This window comes from Siniperca chuatsi, linkage group LG13 (assembly GCF_020085105.1).
Source record: "Siniperca chuatsi isolate FFG_IHB_CAS linkage group LG13, ASM2008510v1, whole genome shotgun sequence".
NCBI lineage: Eukaryota > Metazoa > Chordata > Actinopteri > Centrarchiformes > Sinipercidae > Siniperca > Siniperca chuatsi.
Genome location: NC_058054.1, coordinates 9448200 through 9473481, shown reverse-complemented (window position 1 = coordinate 9473481; position 25282 = coordinate 9448200). Strand labels below are relative to the sequence as shown.

General features: G+C 36.9%; 2 protein-coding genes across 9 annotated transcripts in view; one reads left to right on the top strand and one right to left on the bottom strand.

The window, feature by feature from the left end:
- The window catches only part of LOC122887589 (dynein axonemal heavy chain 8-like), a 35864-nt gene extending 15917 nt beyond the window's left edge, over positions 1–19947 (bottom strand). Inside the window, exons 1-44 of one of the 7 annotated variants that reach the window (XR_006380567.1) lie at positions 19466–19686; positions 18734–18826; positions 18505–18639; positions 17781–17865; positions 17069–17220; positions 16215–16401; positions 15865–16028; positions 15334–15510; positions 14724–14837; positions 13935–14042; positions 13724–13825; positions 13463–13609; positions 13180–13377; positions 12976–13052; positions 12758–12857; positions 12506–12625; positions 12292–12412; positions 11985–12172; positions 11824–11904; positions 11333–11449; positions 10869–10988; positions 9941–10079; positions 9692–9792; positions 9495–9601; positions 9327–9399; positions 9065–9188; positions 8492–8664; positions 8275–8401; positions 7168–7403; positions 6294–6398; positions 6079–6192; positions 5923–5985; positions 5087–5187; positions 4807–4944; positions 4273–4513; positions 3957–4156; positions 3532–3685; positions 3271–3434; positions 2707–2809; positions 2153–2257; positions 1636–1797; positions 726–950; positions 452–624; positions 176–354 (exon numbers count right to left, since the gene is read on the bottom strand). Coding sequence is in view for 6 of the 7 variants with exons in the window: in XM_044220954.1 (XP_044076889.1) it covers positions 176–354; positions 452–624; positions 726–950; positions 1636–1797; positions 2153–2257; positions 2707–2809; positions 3271–3434; positions 3532–3685; positions 3957–4156; positions 4273–4513; positions 4807–4944; positions 5087–5187; positions 5923–5985; positions 6079–6192; positions 6294–6398; positions 7168–7403; positions 8275–8401; positions 8492–8664; positions 9065–9188; positions 9327–9399; positions 9495–9601; positions 9692–9792; positions 9941–10079; positions 10869–10988; positions 11333–11449; positions 11824–11904; positions 11985–12172; positions 12292–12412; positions 12506–12625; positions 12758–12857; positions 12976–13052; positions 13180–13377; positions 13463–13609; positions 13724–13825; positions 13935–14042; positions 14724–14837; positions 15334–15510; positions 15865–16028; positions 16215–16401; positions 17069–17220; positions 17781–17865; positions 18505–18639; positions 18734–18778 (5845 nt within the window). In the remaining variant the exon portion in view is untranslated. Of the gene's footprint in view, positions 1–175; positions 355–451; positions 625–725; positions 951–1635; positions 1798–2152; positions 2258–2706; positions 2810–3270; positions 3435–3531; positions 3686–3956; positions 4157–4272; positions 4514–4806; positions 4945–5086; positions 5188–5922; positions 5986–6078; positions 6193–6293; positions 6399–7167; positions 7404–8274; positions 8402–8491; positions 8665–9064; positions 9189–9326; positions 9400–9494; positions 9602–9691; positions 9793–9940; positions 10080–10868; positions 10989–11332; positions 11450–11823; positions 11905–11984; positions 12173–12291; positions 12413–12505; positions 12626–12757; positions 12858–12975; positions 13053–13179; positions 13378–13462; positions 13610–13723; positions 13826–13934; positions 14043–14723; positions 14838–15333; positions 15511–15864; positions 16029–16214; positions 16402–17068; positions 17221–17780; positions 17866–18504; positions 18640–18733; positions 18827–19465; positions 19687–19927 lie in introns of those variants that run through there. The other 6 variants (XM_044220954.1, XM_044220957.1, XM_044220955.1 and 3 more) reach the window with 6 other exon arrangements.
- Positions 19948–20687: 740 nt separating this feature from the next.
- Positions 20688–24604, top strand: calr3b (calreticulin 3b). 2 transcript variants are annotated; one of them, XM_044220966.1, is made up of 10 exons: positions 20688–20925; positions 21412–21513; positions 21861–22064; positions 22156–22250; positions 22380–22589; positions 22838–22951; positions 23073–23216; positions 23305–23397; positions 23516–23674; positions 23802–23918. In XM_044220966.1, exons 1-10 carry the CDS (start codon positions 20829–20831, stop codon positions 23916–23918), a joined length of 1335 nt encoding a protein of 444 aa, XP_044076901.1. In that variant the 5' UTR covers positions 20688–20828. The 2 variants fall into 2 exon arrangements, with proteins under 2 accessions (XP_044076901.1, XP_044076900.1); XM_044220965.1 differs by having other exon boundaries at positions 23516–24604.
- Positions 24605–25282: the final 678 nt, after the last annotated feature.

Here is a 25282-nt window from a genome sequence, read left to right as displayed (position 1 = left end):
CCCCCTTGTCCAATTATGGTTACTTCCGGTCACTGGTTGCAAAAAAACAAGATAGCGACGACCAAAAGCCAATCTCGAGGTTTCAAAACCGTAGTCCACAAACTAATGGGTGACGTCACGGTGACTACGTCCACTTCTTTTATACAGTCTATGATTGTTTCATTGCCTAGGATACCTTTGTATATCCTGCCAAGCCCTCTGAAGTCCATCTGATCCGAGCAGTTGAACACCACCACATACTTGCCAAGGCAGCGACCCATGTCTTTAGTGGTTTCAGTCTTGCCAGTGCCAGCTGGCCCTGCAGGAGCTCCGCCCATACTCATGTCCAGAGCCTGGGACAGGGTGATATAACACCTGTGGATAAAAAGCAGTTCTCTTAATCAACTTAGAAATTCAACACTATATGAAAAGTTAATTTAATTATTAGGTAACAAAATCTCTCTTCTCTTGCCTGTCAGTCAGAGGGGTGATGACCAGACGGTCGGTACAGCCTAGGAACTCATTCTGATAAATGAAGTCGACATTAGTAATAGACACAATGACCTTATCCAGGTCCTCCCTGAAGTAAAATCTGCTCTGCTTCAGCCATTCAAAGTCACTGACAGATTTTATACGCTTTTTTACCTGAGGACAAAGTAGGAAATCAGTCTGAATGTGTACATAAATGACAATAACAGTCATATAAAAGGATCCATGACAGGAGTAAGATTTTTCAAAGAACTTACTAAGTCAATAAATATATCACTCTGGTGCACATGGATTGTGACGAGCGTCTCATATTTGACTCTGTCAAATTTGCTCAGGTCATATGTGGTTTGTTTAATGAGTGCGCTGAGTATATTTAAGAATTTCTTTTTGGTAAAAGACATGATCTCTCTGTCATCTTCAGCATTTTGCAGTGCCTCTTCTGAATATTTTGTCCAAAGCATCTGGATTCCAAGCAACCCTACCTGAAGAAGTAAGAGCAAAACAATGCCTGAAAAGATGCATCTTATGAAGTGAATTATCGAAATGTAACCTGAAATTATGAGCTAAGATACATTTGTTGCGCTGCCATCCTGTACTAAAAAACAACTAATGAACTACTAATGTCAGTCTCTCTTCATACCTCACAACACTACAAGGGTTTTCATTTTTGTTATTTTACAAACTTTTGTCACAAAGTACATCCAAGAATATTAAAAGGACCATGACTATTATTATTTGTTAAGCTGCCTCAGTCACTGATGAAGGCAGGAAGAGAACAGTGAATTAGAAAATTAAAGTCATGATCAACTTTGTAGATGTTTCATGAGGCATGATGCCATACTTCTGGACACCCAGGCTAAGCTGTCAAGTGAACACTATGTAGTAATTTGATCAAGATATGGATAAGCCTTTCCCTAAAATGTGTTATGAGGATTTTCTAGGAACACCTTAAAGAACAGTGTTTAAAACCTCTGTTGTGAAAGCATCTACAAGAATCTGTGGTCAGAAGGTGGACAATTGTTGTTATGGTTCTGACCATCCTCCTGACCGTCCTGTACAAGCCTAGTGTTGACCTGATATCTAATACAAAGGTATTAGGGCGCTACTAGCATGACAGCTATCAACTTACTAAACTTTTCACTGACAGCCAAACTACTGTTATCTGACCTGTGCTTGGAACTTGTTGAGGAATGAGAGAAGATCAAAGTCTTCATCGTTGATCTCTAGATCTGAAGATTTGATAACAGAGTGTAATGAAGCCTGCTGTTTTAACAACAGCTCCCCGAGCCAGAGCTCCACTGGTCCCTGGGCCATGACAGGACTGTCCAGCTGAAACCACAAACACATATTTACTATTTTATACTATACTAGTGATCAGTACAGAAAAGCTCAAAGTGCATTTACTTGACTCCAATTTTAAGGTTGTTTAGTTTTGTTCATATTTTTCTCCACTACACTCATCTGCAGTAAGTTATCTTATCAATTAAGATTTCACAAAAAAAAACACATGACACACACATGCATTGTTATAGATTCAACTACCCAAATCAGCTCCATTTAGACCAGCTGCAACAAAGTGATTTACATTAAACGTAACACATGCAGTTAAACATCATATTTCTATTCTGCAAATGCAGAATTACATTACAGTTACAATCTGCAAATGCAATTAAGCATTACATACCTGTAGTTTCTCTCCCTCTTGTGAAATAACAGCTAAAATCTTGTCATATTCTGTTGCATGAAACTCCACTTCATTAACATTGTCAAACACTCCAAGTAGATGTGACTGAAAAAATAATTGCACCTAAAATTAGTTTTGCTACATTTTTTACCAAACAAGTTCAAGAAATCAATATCAATATGACAGATTACTACTTGAACATTTTGCATAGATTATCAGCGTACATTTTGTCACTTTGAAAAGACAACCATAGGATTCATGTGCCAGATGTTTTTCATCTAAAAAGTGCAGAACTTCACAAGAAATTAGCATTTCCTCTCTCACAATGTTAAGAAATCCTTTAACATTTTGCTGATTAGTATCTGTACCTGGGTTACATCCTAATCCTCTCATCCTTGGCCTTATTTTCTGCCAAATTTTACTGAAATATGTTGGCAAGTTTTAGAGATATCCAAGACATAAATGGGACCAAAAACATCGGCAGAAATACTATGATTCCTTTTTACAACAGGTTTTTTTAAAAGGTTTTTTATAGTGACAATCAATGTTCTAACCTGAATTGTGTGAGAATCACTGGCTTGTCCAAGGATTTCCAAGAGGGCCGGATCAGACACAAAGAAGAACCGTGGGAACAGGAGCCTCTTTTTCTCAAGGTACCTGTTAAGTTAGATCACATCATCTCCAGTATACTCATTGTCTCCATCAATTGTAGCAGGAAAGCCAGGGTCTATGTCAATTTGGACAATGATTTCTTTTTGGTCGAAAGCATTTGCAAGGCATGAGAAGCAACCAAAATTAAATGAAGAAAAAATAAATCAATAAAAATTAAGTCTGATGATGACGCCTGAATGAAAAACCAACGGTTACTTTGCAGTGAGGCTGTTTCAAAATAACCACACTTCTATGCTGCTTGAATCTCTTATACATCAGTGTTTTGCTTTTCAAAATACTGACAGCAGCAATCTGTGGGGAGGTCACTGAAATTAAAATACAGTTATACAATGCACTAACAAGGTAGAACAACCTAGAAGATTTTTTGGGGATTTTTTTGTTTTTAGCTCCACTGATGTTTCTAACAAAAAGTAATAAACTACAAAAGGTTGTTGACAAAGCTTTACCCTGCGAGAGATTTTTGACAGAACTCCAGCTGTTTCTGAAGATCTGGTAGGAGCTCTCCCAGAGTTGGATCACCCGCACAGCACTCCACCACATTTGGGACTTTTTGGGCTCGCTGCATGATCGTAATCCAAGTCTTGTCAATGTTCTGAAAACGCTTTGCTTCCTACATTAGGAAAAATTAAGTAATTATGTATTTTACTAAGGAAGAGCTCAACATTGTAATTTTCAAAATATAAAGATAAAGTATTTTAGCACTGTACCTGTGGCAGGTCTTTGGCGATGTCACCCCCAACAAACACAGCTTCCAAATAGATCCATAGGTTTTGTACAATAATCCACTGTTCAATGACATCAGATGATGTTGAAAGCTTGGAGACCCAATCCTGGATCTCTTCTTTGTAGAAGGCACTGTACCTGTAAAAGGTGGACAAGGACACAAGTTCCTTTAAATAGCACAAGACATTGTGTGGGCACTATGTCTGAAAGGATACCTTGAATAAATAGTCAAAATTATCTGCATCAGTACTTTATTTTCCTCTTTGAATCATCAGTTATAGTCACATTGTCTAGTAGCAGACTTTTTTTTATGTCCTCAATCCATTTTTTCTTACCTGGTGTTCAATATTGATTTTTGTAAATGTCATAATTTGCTAATAATTATAAGTCAGTGTTTGCTCTGTTATACCTGTTGCTCATCAGTGACCCCAGTACCATCAGACTATCCTCCAGGATGGTGAGAATCTCTGCTATCTCTGCCCCTTTCAGCATCAGTTCTCCTCTATCCTTAAATGTATTCAAGCTTAGGATCTGGCCAGACCACACTTCTTTCACTTGTGACAGCTTAGCCTCAATATCCTTCTCCTTCACAGCCGATATGCAAATGTCCTAAAGTACAAATGCAAAAAGCCGACCTTAGGAGGGTGAACAAAATAATAAGATAATATACTGTGACTAGAAATTAGGGAAGGTTGTAACCCACAGTATCCAAACTGCCAGCAAACCTCAATATCGTCCTTGTACTTCAACAGAGGTGCTTCCATGATGTTCTGCAGTCTAAAGGTACTGGACTCCACCTCAAATTGGTGCCCAGTCAGGTCTGTGATCCGGTCCCAGTGTCTCCTCATCATAGATTTGTTCGCCATCATCTCAAGCAGAGGGCATGACTCACTGAAATCATCAATCGTCTTCTTCAGGTCTAGGAAGGCTTGCCAGTCCTTCAGTCCTTTGGGTAGCTTTCGGCACCTAGAAATAGGTTTAATCATTGATGTCTACGTATGAAAAAATATACAAAGAGTTGTAGTTTTCATTTTCACTACCTACATTTGGATACTTTCAAAGCAATAATAGAGACAATATTGTATTAATGATGGTGTACCCCGCCTTTAATTTTGGGCATGATGCTTGTACTGACGTTTTCATATTGGCACATGCCTACCTAAAAGCCAAGTTGTTCACAATCATATGAAAAATCCCAGTGCATAGCAAATTGGTTGTAACAGTAAGGTGGGGACAATTAACAGAAATATCTGGATTACCTGTTCTGAAATTCCAAAAGTTCTGCATTGATCTTCTCAATATCCACCGCTGTCCACAGAATGCCATAGTACCCGCTAATCTTGCTCATCACTGCATCATATAGGCCATAGAGTTTCTGTAGCAGGTCAAGCTCTTTTCTGAGGTAATCATAGAAAATCATCATCTATTAGTCTGAATCCTTTATAAAATACCATCAGGGATTAAAACCATACCTAAGTACTGATAGAACTATCATTGCTCTGGTAATGTAGGGTAAGCTTTTGTAGAGTAGTAACACACTTTTTGTTTTGTAGACAGTCATACTCTGTGACTGGCAAGCCAAGAAGCTGCTCCCCAGAGGTATATGTGTTGAAATGTCTCCACAGTTCTTCAAATTTAGCCTGAGTAAAATTAAAAAAAGGTCTGTATTAAATACACAAGATAATCTAATCTCAAAAAATTGTATTTTTGTATTTTATTTAGTAGGAAAACAACCAATTAAAACAGATATTGAAATACAAATAAACATTTCAAGACCAAAAAACAAATCATCAAAAATGTGTGTGGATATGGATAAATGTTTGTGTTTATAGAAAAAATGTACATGCAATTAAATCCCATGCTCACTTATCACCTCTGATACTTTTGCATTAAGCTCCTTGGACTGGTGTCTTATGAACTGATACACTGAATAAGTACAACTGCATCACAAAACCAAAGTTATATATACTTTATTTTTTACAGCGGGTTGCCCTACGAGGTGGGGTAAGTAGCTGGTCGACAGTAAGGGAGGAAATTATACATCAGAATTTGGTACAGACATTATTTAAAATAGCCCCAACTGGGTATCAGTTTTCTCCATCTCACTTAGACATTGATCTTTTTTTTTTTTTTTTTTTTTTACACATCTAAGTGACCTAAAAGAGTGGTCTAAAACACTGATGTGAAGTGTGTATTAAAAGGGAGGATCTAGAGAAATGTTTACAATTTCAATAAATCTTAACCTCAAACTGAAATCTTTAGTCTTTAGTGTGCCACATAGGCCAGTATAGGGCCTTTCTATTTGTTTACATGCTTTTCATGCATCTAACATTGACTGGTATATAGGATAGTATTAAGTTAATTAACAGTGTTACCTGGCAGATCTGGAGCCTGCGGCTGGCTTCTTGGGGAGCTATTCCATCGACCATGGGGCCTTCCTAAAAACACGATTATACAAGAACAGATTAGTAGATGAATTAAATTGATTGACTGAAAACTGATAAGACTTAAAAGATTTACAGATTACTTACCGAATCATATTTTTCCATAAAAGTGCCAACATCATTTTGGAAAATGGCAACACACTCCAGAAGGTTTTGTTTGAACTTGGGCTGCATACGAACAAGCTCATCTTGCACGGATCTCTGGGAAAATCAGTAATCAAAAATGAAGATCACAACTGAGTTACAGAACACATTATAAAATCCCAAAGCAAAAAAAACATAAATGTAATGATAATACTAACAGCTTTAGACTGAAGCTTTGTGAAGAAATGCCTCAGATTGTACACCCCCTCTGCTTCTCTTCTGGTCACTTCTGATTCATAGTTAGTCAAAATTTCATAGGCTTCCTGTAAAACATGATTAAAAAGACGGTTATTTGACAGCTACATAAATCAAACTGCACAGCTAACTTATGAAAGAACGTTCTTCAGAGACACACAAGATTTCACCAGGTCTGGAAAAGTAACAAAAATTTAAATTCTGTCTGCTGATCCATTACGGTCTGCTACTTGGTCAGAATGTATTTATTTATTTCAGTAAGACCACTGGGTTAGCACAACAGGGGTCAATGCAGAAATGCAAAAAGAAAAAGGGTCCTCCGGCTGACCCTGGCTCAAATTTAGTCACAATGCATACTTCATCTGGCAACGCACTGCAGTGGTCAATCAAATACTGATTGCAAGCGGCTGCCCTTGGAGGTGTGGTAGGTAACTTGTCAACACAGCAAAGGGGGAAATTATAAATCAGAAGTAGTTTTTGGTACAATCAAATACAGTACATGCACATTCCTGGATACTGTTTACATTTTTTCAAGACAGGATAAAATGATTGCTGCCATGAAAGCTTTCCAGAATCGTAAAATCAATTCTCATTGTAACATAAACCACTGTGTTTTGTTTTGGTATCTAATAAGTCTTAAAAATGAATGGATATTTTACTAAAAATGTACTTACTGGATCATTTTCCATCCTCTAACTAGTACCTGTAGCCATACGCCCTCAGCAATGCAGCCATTTGTGTTTTTTATTTTTGGTCTGTACATGATCATATAACCATTGCTGTTATAGACTACACTTAAACTACATCCTTGAAAACTAATTACTGTTCTATTCATACCTCAATGGAAATCAATGTCATATCAGTTTGTATTTCAGCATCCCGAAGCTTAGAAAGGGCCCCCATAGCACGGCGCACATCTTCCAGATTAGCCACAGGTTGAGATAGTTGTATAAGGTATTTGTTAGTATGTATGCTGATGTCGATCATTTTCTTCTTGTACTCCTCTTTCAGGTATTTGCACAACAGTTTCTTCCAGGCTTTGGTCTTAACTGTCAAGGACTTCTTTAATGGCTCTGTATAAAAACAATACAATTTACAGTGCAGAATTTGCATTCATCCCCTCTAACACACATAGTTCTCAAACCAGGCCCAACCTACAAGTGATGAGATAACCAGTAAGAAAACATTCTGTTCTATTTATAACTCAAATAGTCATTAGACATTTCCTATAAAATCAAATGTTTCCTATGACAAAGAGGATGTTGCCAACCACTTTGGTCCAGACAGAAATATCTTTACAAAAATTGGATTGATTGCCATGAAATTTTCCCAGAGGATGCATTCTGATGACTTTCGTGATCCCCTGAATTTCATCCCATAGTGCCACCACAAGATTAACATTTGTGGTTTTGAGTGCAATGTCTAATTATTGGATGGATTGCTGTGACATTTTGTACAGACAATGTTTCTCACAGCATGAATTGTAATCAGTTTGGAGATCCCCTTCCTTATCACCTAGCACCATCATCAGGTCAAAATTTCAATTTGTCAATTACTTTGGTTTGTGATAAAATACCTGCAAAACTGACAGTCCAATACTTTGTCTTTTGTGCTAATTAGCAAATGTTAGTATACTAACACAACAAACCGAGCTGGTGAACATTAGCCTGTTAACTTTGTCACTGTGAGCAAGTTGGCATTTAGCTCAAAGAATTGGTGTGCGTAAGTATAGCCTCACATAGCTGCTGTAATAGTGGGAAAACTAAAGCTTTAGCTCCTTCCTCTGGCTGTGTGCTGTAACTGCTCCATTCTCTAGTGGAATGTGACCCAGCAGCACACAATATAAAATGTTGTGTAGAGGCCAGAAGAAAAGTCAGAGTGCAGGTAAAAAATTGTAACTTAGAATTTATCAGGTCTAGAACACATTATGGCATTATACCTTACCTGTTGACACTTCAGTAAAACCCATAACAATGATGGGTTTGATATCATCAATTTCTTCTTCAACTGAGTCATAGTGCTGAATTTCAGATTTGATCTGGATCAAGGATGGATTGCTGTCCATGAATTCCTTTTAAAAGTTAAAATAATCATTATGTTAGTATTATAGGAAAATTTGATTTTCAAAACAAGAACATGTTATGTTTGCAGGAAAGCAAACCTTGACTTTGAGGTTCATGTCCTCATCCCAGATCACTCTGAAAGGATTGAACTCCTTTAGGATATCAGCCGCTTCTTCTCTCTGGGAGCTGACCGCTGATTTCAGAATGAGCACAACTTTTTTGATGTCCTTGTGTTCAACAACTCTGTAATGGAAATTCTCCTTTTCTCCACCTATGGGATCATCACAAACAGGCACAAACACAAAATAACCAAAAATTGTTCTTGACAATTTCAATTAAAGATTTATAAAACTAATCATATTCACACATCAGATCAAAGTGCTATAAACAACTTCGATTGATACGGGCCATGTCAGAAGACTGGACCAAACTGGACTGATTAAATAATAAATTTAGACTATTCTGTTTTTGAATTTCTTAAAATAAGGAGATCTACAAATTAACAACTTAATTAGCTTAAACTAACTTCATATACTATGGTGTCAATTTAAGATGAATTGTTCTTTACTTAAGATTGACATATTTTCATTATATTTTAGGACATACTGTGTGTCATTCCTGTCTTGTCTTTCAGGTTTTTTCCATCCATGTGCATGCTAACAATGATTTACCTTTGTTCTTAGTGCCCCTGTGACTGTACTCCCGCGACCATGTGATACCTTTGCTAACTTCCAACACCAAGTCGATTAGATCATTTATGACATGTTGGATCTCATCTACATTGGGAATCATTACCTGATGACAACAAATATCAGACAGAGAAACAAAATTTTCCGTTAAACAAATTTGGCAAGAAATTCTAGATTATGCTTCTCCCCTACAAGACAACTAGCGCAAACTGAAATCAATCGCCAATGAGTAGTAGAAACTCACCACATTTGGTATAACCAGCTGGACTTCAGATTTTATTAGTGAGACCATCTTAGACTTAGACATTGATGTCAATCTGTAAGAGATCATACAATTTCTCTTTAGATAATGGCCTTTTTTTACATACTGAAAAACAAAGACTTACTTACAGGTCTAGGAAGGCTTACTTACATAGTGCCACAAATTCTCCTTTTCAGGGTTTCCAGGGATAACTTTGTTGTTTTGACCAGTGCATCTAATACCCTTGCACTGAAGTATTCGTAAAGCTTCTTAAACTCCTGAAATTACGATTTTTATTTGAAGCATTAACACATTTGTAAGTATAATGTATATAAGAACAACGCTTTGGTGTTGGTAAGCAAACATGCCTTTTCAAATTTGATCGCTCTATCTGGACCTTCTAAATTCATTCCCTCATCCTCATTAGGGGTCTTCTGGCTCTCTCCTGAAAATGTCACACTCCTCCGTCCTAAAATGTTCAAAGGGTGGTATAAAGAAGATAGACACACATATATATATAATATACAGTATTTCAAATTTGGGTGATATATGTTATTTAAATACTTGTATATTATTTCCACTTGTGTGCAACACTTAAAACTGAGACTTAAGAGCACCTGAAACAGGTTCCTCGACAGTCTTCTTGGTGCCTTTTGATTCATAAATGGCACTGAACACATTACCCAGCTCCTTCACTGCTTCATTAACACAACTACATTTGTAGTCCAATGTCTTTGCCCACTCCATACACTGATTCTAAAAAAAGATATATATAATGAATGGATTGGTGAACCAGACATAATTCATAATTCATAAAAAAACAAATACAAAAATCAAACCAAAAAAACTAAACATTCATCTTTAACAAAGTAATAATTGTTTAACCTGCAATGACTGAGTGTTTTGGCCACTTGGAGGCAGCATAAACAAGTTGTGAACACAACATTGACATCACCTTTTAAGTTGATATGGCAAACTTGTTTGCAAACAGTTGCCTATATACACATCCAGCAGTTACGGAGCAACATTGCAATTAAGGATGAAATGGTTACCGGTTTCACGATAAACCATGGTAAAATTCCAGACAGTTAGCATTGACGTTTAAAATTTTAATTATCATTAAAACCGTGTTTGATTAACGCAATTTAAAAAACTCACGGTTACTACTACTGTCCAGCATCAACCAAAATTAGCCAGAGGAACATTCTCCGAGACGACGGCACGCAGGCGCAGCATGCAACGTGGGTTTGTTTTGAGTCGGTGAAAACAGGCAGTGTCAGTGCTCCGGAGATTTTTCAGTGTTACATACTCTGCTACATGTTGTTTTGCTGCTGTGTGCGTTGTGTGTTTGCAGACTCTATTCGCCGATTCCACACGATAACACGTTACGTAGTTTAGTCATTTGATACATTGTTAGTATAAAAATATTGATTATAGCAGTTCTTAGGATCATTCATTTAATGGAAGAACATTCACAATTCCATATTAGGATAAAAATAAGATGGTGATAAAAAAAAAAAGTGAAATGCAATTAAGAGTCAATACCTCATTGTGGTCAATCAGGTCCTGCGCTGAAGATGCGTGATCTTCTGGAAGCTCAATCAGCACAGTCTCTGAGATGTCTTTAAGGACATCATCAATGTGTATAGTATAGATATCCTGCACCTGAAAAAAGGAAATATAGTATCTAGAAACATGGCCCTTGAGCAATAGTATTTTTATGAATCCCTGAAGGGTAAAAGTGCAGCAAAAGGTTGCTGACTGGTGATTGCACTGTTAATAGACATTTTTACATTGCAGATCCACAACCATTAATCATAAGTCATTAATAATCCCTATAAACAACATGGAATTAAACATACTGATTCATTTTTTATCTTTCTCAGAAGTTAATTATTTTTGGTACTACTTTCAACAGTAAATTATTATACTTGATATTAAAGCAATAGCCATAGCTGAAAAGGAAAGACAACTAATATTTTGCTCAGTGCTTTTATTAAGTAACATACCTTCTTTACAAGATGTTTGAGCTCAAACAACGCAGTGTCAACATTTTGAAAGAACTTGTCTAGGAGGAAGGATGACCAGGTGAGCAGCACTGACCCACGGCGAAGCACAGATTCCACCTTGTAATTTACCAAAAACATAATAGCTAAAAATAAGCAACTCTGGAAGCACTGATAAATTAAGAAATACTAACTTTTTATGACACAAAATCCATAAAAATAAAAAATGTGACAAAGCTGGTTCCACATCTATTTACATTGCCTGTATAAAGCTTCATATTTGCCGGCTTATACCTTTTCCCACATAAGTGTTTTTTCTTGTTAAGCAACTAAGCAAGAAACACTTAAAGTGTTTGTTCATACTGACTTGTGACACATATCATGAGTTGAACCTTTTATTTTTACATTTTTGAGAACATGAAATTAGTTATTCTTCAACATTTTGATATTTCTTGATTACATTTTCAACTTTAAAATTGTATTTAACTGCTTACATTTTTTATTTTTGAAGCCATCAAGCTGACGAAGTCTGCAGGTATGTTCTCACAAGTGAAATCATAATCATCCAAAATGGTCTATAAAAAACAAATAAGCATACATGTCATTTTATATTAAGGTAACTCATCCATCTGTGAAAAAAGATGTTATGATTTACCTGTAGTCGGAGGTGATAGCCGTTTATTTTGCTTTCCAACTTCACCAGACGCAAAGCCTGCTTTGGAACCTCCAGACCCATCTTCAACAAACACTTAGCCTCCCGAATGACCTCAGTTACTTTAGGATCGAAGTTGATAACTAATTTTCCAGTCTTTGGGTGACGAACCAGCAGTGTAATATTCAAGACTATTATGAAGGAGAACAGGGAGAAAGTATTTGAAATTAATATTAACAGAATCCTATGACGCAACCTAACAAGGGCCATCTGGGGCATCAATATATTAAGTCAGAGCCAGAGAACCAACCATAATCTAGTTTTGACACTTCACCCATCCACGCTGTGTGGTAAACAGACTCAAACTCTACTAATGCAGCTGCAGTTTGATTGTACATTTTGACCACATCTTGTCCCTCAGGGATGTTCTTCTGTTAATGACAACAGATGCATTCAACGTTAAAATATTTCAGTACGATAATGAAGTATGCTTTGTTGTTTTGGTGAAAGAAATTTAGTCTTACTTTTATGTATGATATGGGTTCCTCTATTTTTTTGTAGAGGTGCCTGACCCAACCAATCCTTCCAGCCACAGGAGGCATGTTTCTAGCTAATGGAGGGTTGTCTCTCTGTTCGTCATAGAGCTGCAAAGAAAATTTACAGTTAAGTAAATCTCTTGATTTAATCAAAACCGTCATAGTCCATATTTGACAGTAAAATTTACTCTAAATTTATACTTTTTTCTCAGTATGTGCTCTAGCATGAAAATGGCATACCTTTTTCACAAACTTTAATTCTGAAGCATAATGCTGAAGAATAAGACCCAAGAGGTTGGAAATTTTTGTCTCAAGACAGGGAATGTTCAGCCTCTGAAAACTACAAACAGAAGTATGTAAGAGACCCGTGTTAGAATTTTTTGATTGCCAAATTATCCACAGTTTAAATAATTACAGTACAATCTTTATATTATGCTACTATACTATATTATACTGACCGCTGTATTAAGCACAGAGCTTGCTGAGATGAGATGATGTTTGAGAAGCATGAACTCATAAATGCCTGAAGCTGGTTCTGTAGATAAGGATAGCCAAAATTTTAATCTGACAATCTACATGGGAAACAACATTTAATATATAAGAGAGAGGGAGAGAATAAGTTACCTATATCACAGATTGTAAACAGAGGAAATTACACACACCTCAATGTGGCTGATTTGAACCTTAAACTTTGCAAAATCAGTTTCGAATTCAGCTGTCCTTGGAGCCAACATATCATACTGCTTCCTTCTCAGAGTCATGGATATAGTGTGGAATTGTCTGGCCAGAATTTCAATGCCCTCAATATTTGATTTTCCAAGCGATTCAAACGTTTTGAACACTGTAATTATTTGTGTGATCTGCAAAAGATAATGCTTATTGTTACTTTGTAAACCCTTATGGAAAGAGTGGGATTCAAATTTAAAAAGTTAGCGTGAACTGCACCTTTTCAAGTTGCTTGCAGAAGCCCTCAAACTTGCAAAAAATCTGCATCTCTGAAACATCAAAGGACCTCTTTCCTGGTCTTTCCATTGTTTGTGTCTTTGTTTTCTGGAAGCAAGACTGATACTCCTGATACAAGCAGATACAGTCCTGCCAAAGATAAAAGACGAAAGAAAACAGTAGCATACTGATCAACATGTATTATATTCAAGCCTCAGCAATTATACCACATATGTTATCTGTATAGGTAGGTGTCATCATCACCTGCATTTTCCTGATGATGTCTTCGGCATCTTGGTCCCATATTAGACATGTGCCATCGTCAGTAATATATGATCTGCATGCTGTAACCATCTGATTTGTGACCTGCAACATTTTTCAGGAATGCAATTACAAAGTTTCACAAAGTAAATTGCATCCTTAGATTTTGTAAACACATCTTATATTTATGTGAGACTGAAAACAATACACTTACTTTGATGAACAGTGCAGATATCTTTTCACTTGTATTGTAGTACAGTGAAACACTGTAAATCATTTGAATGGCATTGATAACGTTCTGCACGCTTTTCACCATGGTGACCTGAAATCACACATCCATGTATATCTCTATTATTTACGATACTCGATACTGTGTGGAAATTATTGGCATCTCTTAACCTTCTAATAAACAAATACTTCCAAAAACTGAACAAACGCACCTTAATACATGATGCACTGAAAGTTCCATCATGCAAAATTTGTGATATTACCAATAAATTGATTTACTTTTAGTAATGTGTAGGGATCACTAGCATTGCCTATCTTACTAATGGGATACCTGTGTTGTTTCTAATTGGATAATAAACAGGCAATTATTTGGTAACATATTAGTTTCAAGAACTTGATGGAGCGGTTGCTGTCATTTTTAGTTTAAGACATGTTTAATCCTGTCTGGAACAAATCATGGGGTCTCTTTAACCCTGTTGCTGTTTCCTTATAAGCTGCATTTAAAGCACAGCTGTCTTTAGCCTAAATATAGTTGCTATGTTTCATTATAAGCTGATATCCACTAGAGGTCACTGTATCTGACGTGTAACCAACACCTGCTACACACTTATTTTAATCTGCTATTTTTGCACATATTATACCTGAATTATGATCCTACATCTTATTGTATGTATAAAATTACGTAACAAAGAGACTTTCATTCAATACTAACAAGTACAGCCTTTACTTAGACATGACTAGGTATTCATCACATCAAATACCTGACTATACATACCGGGTCACTGTTGTAAAGAGGTTGACAGACTTTCTCCAGTGTGTTAAGGAATTTTACATTGTCTTTTGCCTCATTGGCACGATCTGTTATCCTGGCATCCAGCTCCCGCCACATCTACATAGGTACATGGTTGAAAAGGTTCAATTTTAATTCTTCAAAACTAATATGATTTTTTTTAGTCCTTTAACCCATACAATACCCTTCACAAATTACTGTACCAGAGCCTAAAGTGATGTTTTCAATACTCAAAAACACACACACAAAAAGCCAACGGTAACACATTTGGAAATCCAAATGGAACAAATGTGTCTGACATACATCTTAACTTGATAAAATGGAAATAAATTGAAAAAATGTATCAATGATCAGTAATGACATGGATTAATTTCTGCTGTGATAATTACTATATCTCATACAACAATAACATTTACTATCATATAATTTGCACAGACATTTGTCTTATTTTATTTTACACAGAATAAATTAGTCATATTGCATCTATACACGCATCAAACCTTAATCACATCCACCAAAAACCTGGTAAAAATGCTCTATAATAACTTTATACTATGTATTAACTTTGTTCAAGTGAATACTCAAGCATCTGTACCTTCATAATCTTTGAATGGCTGATGTGGAGCACCATTACCACTGCCTTACACTCTGGGCCCTTGATGTGACTGATGATGGAGTTGAACCGTAAAGACATTTTTTTCCAATGTTCTAACTCACTCAGTGGCCCTGCAGAATCAACTCCTTTCCTCAACTGGTCACTTTCTATCAGGACCTGATGATTATGGATACAGAGAAAGTTTACAGTTTCCATTTATAGGGCAGGAATTCAAATAATTTACAATAAGACTCATTTAGGAAGTGATACGCTTTAATATTTCAAAAAATATAATTCATTTACCAATGTTGTATGTTCAATGTTATCTGCACTTTCCATTTATATTTTAGACCAACTGCCTAGACCCTAAACATGCTCTGAGATTGTATCTGAACGACATCTTAATGACACTGTATTGTTTGAGTCTTAGTTGTCCTATCTTTGATATTGGGAGAGACCCTTTTCTGTTCTCAGCAAGCAGTCTGCTTGTTAGCGTTGTTATAGCAAATATAAAATCTAAATTTTACAAACCTGCTCAATTTGCTTATACCATTGCATCAGAATTTCTTCCAGTCGATGCACCATGTCAAAGTTGGCAGCCACAACTTTCATATCTTCAAGGGAGGCCAATTTAGAGAAGTCAATATCTGTGGCTGTATTCAGATGAACAATACTCTCATTGCTCATCTGGATGTCTGGGGTACAAACCAGAAAGACAAAGCATAAGATTTTCAACTTAAAGGCCACCATTTGCTTACAATAATATCATTCAAGTTTGAAAATGGTGAAGACGTGTTACTGTGATAATTTTGATAAACCATCAAAACATGAAAAAGACTAAAAATTATGTAACTGACAACTTTAAGAAAAAAATGACTAACCATCTAAGGTGCTAAGACAACGTTTTATGGTGTACTTGAAGTTCTTTTTAAATTTTGCTCCATGTCTAGACTTATCTAAGACACCCCAGTTTTGTGCTGAATCAAGAGCTGGTAGTAGAAAGTTGTAGGCATTCCTTGTTCCTTTCAGAAGGCCATCTCTGGCATCAACCATTGAAAAGAAGATCTCCTACAAAACAAGATCATCCAAAAAAGTAAAAACTAGCTTATTACACAGATGCCAGTTTTACCCAATTGAATAAAGGGAATGCTGATTAGTTTTATCTGACTGGTTAAAGGTGTAAAATAAACTGTTTTGTTAAATGTTATTAAAAACTGTTGACTCCTCAGTCATGATAGCAACGTAGAGCAATCTTATCAAATTTGAGACTATTTTGCCAATAGGAGCACTCCAGCAAAATGATGCATTTACTGTAATTGGCCATAACTCAGTTGTCATGGGTCTGGCTGACTTGAAAATCTTCACAATTCATCCTTTTATATAGGCATAATATTCCCAAGATTTGAAAACTTTGTATGATCTCTATCAATCAATGATCTATCCATCTCTGTATTTGTATGCAGATCTTTTATCTACAATTAAAAACTTCAGTACTTTTTGTATTGTAAACATACATTTAGAGTTATTTAGCCTTGGTGGTTGTATGCTCTCCCTGATAGCTTTCAGGCAAACAACAACTTCCTTTAGCACAAAAATTCTGACATGCGCAATCAACACTGAATTTTATTTGGCCATTAAAATACAAGTCAACAGCAAAAAAGCGCCTATCACACAAAACAATAAACAAATTACAATTACAGAAACACACCACTTTACACATACAAGAGTGTCTTACCTCATGTATGTTTTCTGAATTCACAGGAATGTCCACTCTAATCCGTGTGAAGGAGCAGCAAACACCAGTAAGGCATGTCTGAGACATATTGGCTAAAAACAGCCTCAGTATTTTTCCCCCTTTGTTAGTCCCAGGAAATGAGCGTCCACACTCTGAAATTAAATCCAAATGATTTTTGATGAGATGAAAAACTGGAATGGACCTGTAAGATTATTCATTGCTGATATTGATTCTGTGTACTAAAGTTTGAACATTCACCAGTATGGGGACACATACGTAGACTTGATAAAGACTTATCCCAAAATTATACAAATGACCCAAAAATGAATTGAACCTAAACTCAATCACATACAGTACTAGAAAGACCCATAGGTCATCTCTTATGAATGCAACTGTCTGTCTTGTGAATAACTTGTTGCTATCATTTTGGTTTCAGTTAAAAATGACAGAACTTTACAGTTTTTCCAGTTTATTACAGATATCAAGTCAATAAAAACAACTGAATAATTTTTCATATTTCTGATATTTTCATTTTTCTTAATATTTCTGGCATTTCGGTTCTAGAAAATGACATACTGTAATCCTGGGCTATATTAAACTAATTTTAGCCAGCATCTAATACTAGAATAAGGACAGTCTAATGACAAATTAAATGAGGCATGCTGTCCTAATGTGACAGTCAAAATTGGAGTCTTTCTAGATATATGCGTACCTATTCCTGGGACTTCAGACTCTTGATACACAAAGGAAATGGTTTTACAACCTCCTTTGGCGAAGAAATCATCAAAAGCAGCCAGCTATTTAGCAAGAAAACAAGCAGAACAGAAATAATAAACTTTTTTTTTAACACTAATGACATGGTAACATAGTTATGAAAGAAATCCAACCAAAAACACAATGTTCCTGTCAACTTAGAAAGAAACATTTATGAAAATGAAAACTTCTCCCCAAAATCAAAAATAAAGAGCGCCACAACATTACTGTAGTATAGTATGTCATGAATCGACACTGAAACAGAGTGTACATTTTTATCCACATCAAAGTAACAATGTGTAAAAAACTTGGACTTATTCATAAAATATTATTTATTACTAATTCATAAAATTGGACTTATTAATTTTCCAGTGGTACTGTAGTGATAAAAAGATACAGTGGCAGACAGATACACGCACAAATATAATGTGCTGATGTGTATGGCAATTTGAAACATTTTTGGAAGCATAATAAACCTTTGCCATCTTGCATATTATGCTCTGACAGAGAGAAACCAAAACATGTGAATCAATGTCGAGTCTTGGCTCTCTCATTTCTTTTGTTCAGAGACCTGATTGTGGCCGCATGGGAGACCAAACTGTCGAAAACCACTGGGATGATTAATTACCTCTCTTATAGGACATTATGCGCATTGACTGTCAAAACCTATAGGAAAAACTCACAGATGAAGAATCTAAAATAAATTCCTCTACTGCTGTTGGCTCCAAGGACAGCCTGTCAGCCAGGATGTCAATCATGTACATGTGCGCAGGGGTGAGGAGCTTCTGTCGCTCTTCTCTTGCCTGCTTGTATTTGGCCTGAGGAAGACAAGGGTTGTAAAAAGTAGTAATTAAATTGATTTGTTTACTTGTATTCAGTAAGCATCCATGTAAAGTTGTTAAAGCCATTTACCTGACATTCATGCTTGTTTGCCTTTGGATCATGTGCATCCATCATAAAGAGCTCATTTGCTGTTGAAAAACTCAGTTCTTCTGCTTATCCTCTCTAGATTAAATAAAAAAAAAAAACATAATTTGCCAACCACTAGTGCTTGAGCCTCATATGCTTTTTTACTTTAGTAGATCTAGCTAACTTTAATACACACAGTGACTTCTATGATGAAGCCCCAAAAAGGTGGTAATATCAGTAAGGTGATAAATTATTTTTTTTCTCTCAGTAAATTAGAGCAGTTTTTCATCAAGCTGACATTCATAATGACGGAAGTTAAATTTAGCGAGTTACCTTCGGTTACCTTATATTAACGTTATATATTTGTGGGGCGGGGTATGATGCACCCCACCCCGAAAATAACATAGCTAACGTTACACAATACTAGCACACTTGGGTAACTAGCTAGCTAAGGTTAATTGGCTGATTAACGTTCAACTGAGCAACGTTACCGTTGTAAAGTATTGTAAACTTAGAATTTAATAAAAGTAAAAGCTAGTTAACGTTACTTTACTGTAACAGCTGTTAAATTAGTTTCGGTAACTAACTTAGCGTCAACGTTAAGTTAGTTGTTAAGATAACGTTAATGCTAGCGTTGTCAATGTGATAACTGAACTAACCGTTACCGTTAATATCTTATTTTTTGTTGATTTAACATTAACTTTACCATAACGTTAACATATTTTTTGTCCTTACCAAAACTCAGTCACCCGATAAAATTATAGACGCCTGTTGGCCACATTTTCTGTTTGTGCTGTTTCTGTTTTCCAAGTTGAAAAGACTAATGGGTGTTTGACCGATGACAGTGAAGTTTTCATCCAAATCCAGCCGTTATGAGCCCGTTAACTGTTACCGTGTCAAACGTTAGCCATTGAGATGGAGATTACACGCGCTGTAGCAGTTAGCGCCAGAGATGACGTGGTGAAAGACAGTTTCGATCTCAACGTTCTAGCTAGTTCTAGCTAACTTTCATAATTACTTATGGTCTTTCCCTCTATTTTGGGGGACTTTTCAAAGATTTAATTGTGCTTGTGTGGAAGGAAAATACTCTACTGTTGAAACATTCTACTGCTGGATCAGCTAAGCAATCAAGTGTAGCAATATATTATGTTGTGTACAGGGTAAAGACATCTGCCGGCCTGTGCTACTCCTGCGTACCTGTTATCCATTGTGCAGAGCGCACTCTGCCGTTCCTTACCTGGGCTGTCTGACTAAATGGTTCACATTTCTGACTGCAAGAAATATGCTCTGTAATTAAAACCACACAATGGAATAATGAAATAGCTAAATGACTACAGCTGAAAGAATCGAGAGAATTAATGTGCGTAGGATGCCATCTAAAGGAAATCACAGCTATCTGCAGATAGAGGTGGGCCTATAACAGGAGGAACAATGGCGGAGTAAAGGGATAAGGAAATATAAGGAAGGTGCACATTGGAGCCCATTCATTTGCTCCCGGGAACCGACTCGGTTTTAACATGTACTCTGTTTGAAGTTACATTAAAACCTATATCATACTGAACTCACAGTTTGTTTATATTGATTAAAATAATTCTTGGTGGGGGACCTAACTCCATCTGGCCCAGAGGGAGGTTTTCCCTACGACACTTGTCCATGTAATTTCTTTCAGTTGTAGCCTTATTCATTTTGTTGACTCTGTAGACTTGTAACGTAACTACTTGATTTTAATGGGCGTAAGCTTCCTGCTAAGCTTGTTTGCAACCCAAACTACTCCAAACACATCATCAGGTTAACTATGACTAGTACTGTCGAGTCCTCTAGTGACCCTTTTATTCTCTACATTTGGTATTTGGCACCCTCCACAGGACTGTAACGACAAAGTCGAAAATATCACTGACCCTGGATCAGGCTCTAGAGAGGACATATGTTTCGTGGTCTACTGTTATTGGTCCAGACACACCATCTTGTTGTCCAATGGCAGGCAGACATCTGTTCGCTGGAGCGACTCTAAAATATTATCTTCTCTTCTCTTCCGTCTCCATAAGGTATTCAGCACTTCTCAGCAAGTACATCGACAGCAGTGGAAAGTAGAGCTTAGATGGGGAAAATGCAAGTCTTGGGTGTAGTTGCGGTAATGTTAGCAGTGTACTGCGTACATGCAAAGGTTTATTTTCGGGAGGAGTTTCTGGATGGTGGTAAGTGTGGCATATACATTTATAACACTATTTGTGCAGGAGATTAAATGATGCATGTTAGCTTGACAGTTAGCCATCATTTTGTCACAATTTAGCATCGTGAGTTTCTCCTGAAAGCCTGTTCTCTTAACGAAACAAATTTTCAATCGTTGATTCAGTGAAAAATAACTCCCTTCTCAGTTTCCTAACTTGTTAGCTGGCTAACTTTAGCGAGGCCCCAAAGCTAGCAAACGTAACACCCTAACGTTAACCAAGTTGCTGGTTGTGGCCTAAGTTGCAGTATAAATGTGTGTGTGTGTGTGTGTGTGTGTAAGTGTGTAAGTAAGTGTAACGTTAGCTAACCAAACGAATTTGGACGATTTGACAGTTTCAAAGAGTAACGTTAACGCCAATGAATGGGCAGTTGGGTAATATGCTTTTCGGGAAGTAGCTTGGTTATATTGAAAGAGGTGCCCCAAGTGTTAAACCTGGTCTCTTACTGTTCAGATGAATGGAGAAGTCGCTGGATGAACTCCAAACACAAATCTGACTATGGAGAGTGGAAACTAACGGCTGGCAACTTCTTTGGAGATGCTGATAAAGACAAAGGTAAGCTCTTCCACTTAAGTTATTTTAAAACAAGAATCACGTGCTTTTGATTAAGAATAACAACTCACCAGTGTTGATCATACTATATTCATTATGGATAAAAGGCCCTGTCATTAAAAATGTGTTCTTGATGTAGATATTGAATTAATATTTTAATGGTGGATATGATCAATGGATCTTTTGAGAACAATAAATAAAACAGCTATTCTATCTTAGACTGGATTTAACAATTGTTTAAGTTTAAGTGCCTCTGTGTCTCTATTTTGTACAGTTCCCACACTCTTAACCAAAGAGAACCTATTTTGTGTTTGTCTTGATAAAGATTTCTTTTGCACTTTCTTTTTCAGGTCTGCAAACAAGCCAGGATGCTCGTTTCTATGCTGTCTCTGCCCGTTTTGATCCATTCAGCAACGAGGGCAAACCTTTGGTCATTCAGTTTACAGTCAAGCATGAGCAAAAGATTGACTGTGGTGGTGGCTATGTGAAGGTCTTCCCCGCTGAATTGGATCAGGCTGAAATGCATGGAGAATCCTCATACTACATCATGTTTGGTAAGGGATGTTCATAGTAATGAACAATTATCATTGAATGGTTACAATAACAGGATTTGGAACATCTAGAAATTGTATTTATTTCACCCAGGCCCTGATATCTGTGGCTACAGCACCAAGAAAGTCCATGTCATCTTCAATTACAAGGGCAAGAATCACCTCATCAAGAAAGAGATTAAGTGCAAGGTAATTCTGGCATTTTAAATGTGTGGGTGTGGGTGTGGGTGGGGGGTGGGGGGCATTATTTGTCTTGTAATATACAAACATGCACTGCCTCTGCACTAGTGGCCTGATCCAGACACACGTTTCTTCTAGGACGATGAGCTGACCCACATGTACACGCTGATCCTGAATCCAGATCAGACCTATGAGGTGAAGATTGATAATGAGAAGGTAGAATCTGGCAGTCTGGAGGATGACTGGGACTTCCTGCCTCCTAAGAAAATTAAGGACCCCGAAGCCAAGAAGCCAGAGGACTGGGATGATCGTGCCAAGATTGACGATGCTGATGACACCAAGCCAGAGGTAAATAAGCTTACTAATATAATAAAGTAATGACGTTAAGCCACCTTATCCGCTGTAAAATTTACTTTTTGTTCTGCTTTGCACTGACTGAAAGTGCTGTTCATGGGAAATGCTGACAAGAAGAGGATTTTTTTTCATTTATTTCTCTCCCAGATTTCCACAGCAGTCCTGGGCTTTAAAGGGCTAAATTTACATTCACAGTTCTGTTAGTTCAACTTCCATTTTTTGATTTATATTTTCTTCTTTAGGACTGGGACAAACCTGAAAACATTCCAGACCCTGACGCTAAAAAGCCTGAAGACTGGGATGAGGAAATGGACGGAGAGTGGGAGCCACCCATGATCCCCAACCCAGAGTACAAGGTAGGCTAAAGTTAAATAGTCATGGCTAGAGTTGCTTTGTGTGATCACCTCTGCCTGAGAAATGCTTAACATTCACTCTGCTAATGCCTTTGCAGCCTGATAAATACCTTCTGTTTTGCAGGGAGAATGGAAACCAAAACAGATCGACAACCCCAACTACAAAGGATCCTGGGTGCATCCTGAGATTGACAATCCTGAATACAGTCCTGATTCGAACATTTACAAGTTTGACAACATTGGTGTTTTAGGTCTTGATCTTTGGCAGGTGAGTGAGAAAGAGGCAATCCTTTAATATTGTTATTGCTGTAGTGATGCTTCAACTACAGTGTAACATTTGTTACTGTTTATCTCAGGTGAAATCTGGTACCATCTTTGACAACTTCCTGATCACAGACGATGTGAAGGAAGCAGAAGACATTGCAAACGAAACATGGGGTGTGACAAAGGTATGCTGGTGCTGGTATTCTTTTAAGCCATGTTTTGTTCAACACATGGAGCCATTGCCAATGAGATACTGAGTAGATTAAGAGGCGTGGTTTGTGATTATCAACATTTTCCCCACAGGAACCAGAGAGGAAAATGAAACAGGAGCAAGATGACCTGAAACGAAAAGAAGAGGAGGAGAAGAACAAAGAACAAGACACTGAAGCTGCTGCTGATGATGATGATGATGACGATGAAGACATTGACGAGGAGGAAGAAACAAAGGATGAAGTAGAGGAGGCACTTTCAGAAATGGATGACGAGGAAGGGAAGCTTAAAGATGAGCTTTGAGGAGGTGTGGCCAGAGATTTTGTCTGTCCCTCCTTTAGAAACTCTGTATTTCCCAGGGGTATTGTGGCTGCTGTGCATCCTTTCCCTGAGATTTGGACGCAACCCAATTTGGGGTAGTGTAGGGTGGCAAGTGGATGTTAATGGACTTAGTTTCTCTTTCATTTTGGTAATGATATTACCCTATTGCCCCTGAACTGCTGGATTGATTCTAAGATTTTCCACCTACAAAGTCCATTCCTCATTTTGTAATAACAGAGAATAGGAGGCACTGACATCTACTGTGTTCTTGATTATTTTTTTCTTTTTTTTTTTTTTTTATCTACACATCTACTTAGTTTGCAGATTCCCTTGCACAGGTTGCACAGTTTACTAGAAGCTGTAGTAAATATGACAAATTAAAATAGCAGAGACTAAGGATTATCCAGTCAGATTTTACCTTCATTGTCCACAAAATTTGGTGAAACATAAAATGGACATAACTGAAAATATAATGCATAAATCTTTTAAGACATACTGCACAAAAAATCACAAAATACAGACAGAAATCAAGAGTAATGTAATGTAACTTATGCTGGTTATGTCTGTGGCACTGACTTATTTTCCTTTCCACACTCTTTAAGGTATAATTGAATGAATTGTTTAGACATAAATTAATCTTCATCTAAGTACACAATGACATTGTTTTTCTACATTGAAATGGCATGAATTCAACATGTCTTCATAGTAATGTGATGGGACCTGCATTATATCTTCACTGTCTGGAGAAACAGATGGTGAGCCCCCGGTGTGACTTGTGACATCACTAAGGGTCACAACAGTTATTTTTATTGGACAGAATGTTATTGATACCAAAGTTTTTATTAAAAGATTATAACCTTATTACCTGGTCATATTTTTGTACTGCATATGCACATTTTGGAAGTATGTAGTTAAAATGTAAATCTCTTCATACCCACATTTTTGTCACAAGTGATAAATTTGATATAGTAGCAGTTTTGTTTTTGCAGAGGGAATGCATAAAAGCTTAATAAAGCGCTTTATCATGTTCAATGGCATAGTCAAGCTAAGAAGGGTGAAACAAAAACAATTAAGAAGTGGTACCATTTCTGTAATTATTGTTTGTTGCTGTTTCTTGGGGCCAGATTAATCCACTAGGGGGCCCTGGGGCAAAATTTTTCATGTGGGCCCTTGTTGACCCACCAGTTCCTCCCACTTTTTGGACTGTGTATGTGTTGTGTGTAAACACAGCAGAGCACAAATGGCAGCATATTATATTTTGACCAGAGTCCCAGAAACCAACCAGTTCTGTTGGAAAACTAAACCTTATTTAGGAATATGCACCATATAGGCAAAATATCAACAGAAAAATAAAATGATCAAAATTTGATTTTGACACATGGACTCTCGTCAAGACAGCCTTATTCTACAGGGATGCATATTCCTACACAACATTACAATATATCAAGTTACCACACACAGTGAACCCGAGGGCCTTAGAAATGGTGAGAATGTATGGTATGAAGCTGGTATGGGAGTAACTGGGCACTACAGTAAAAC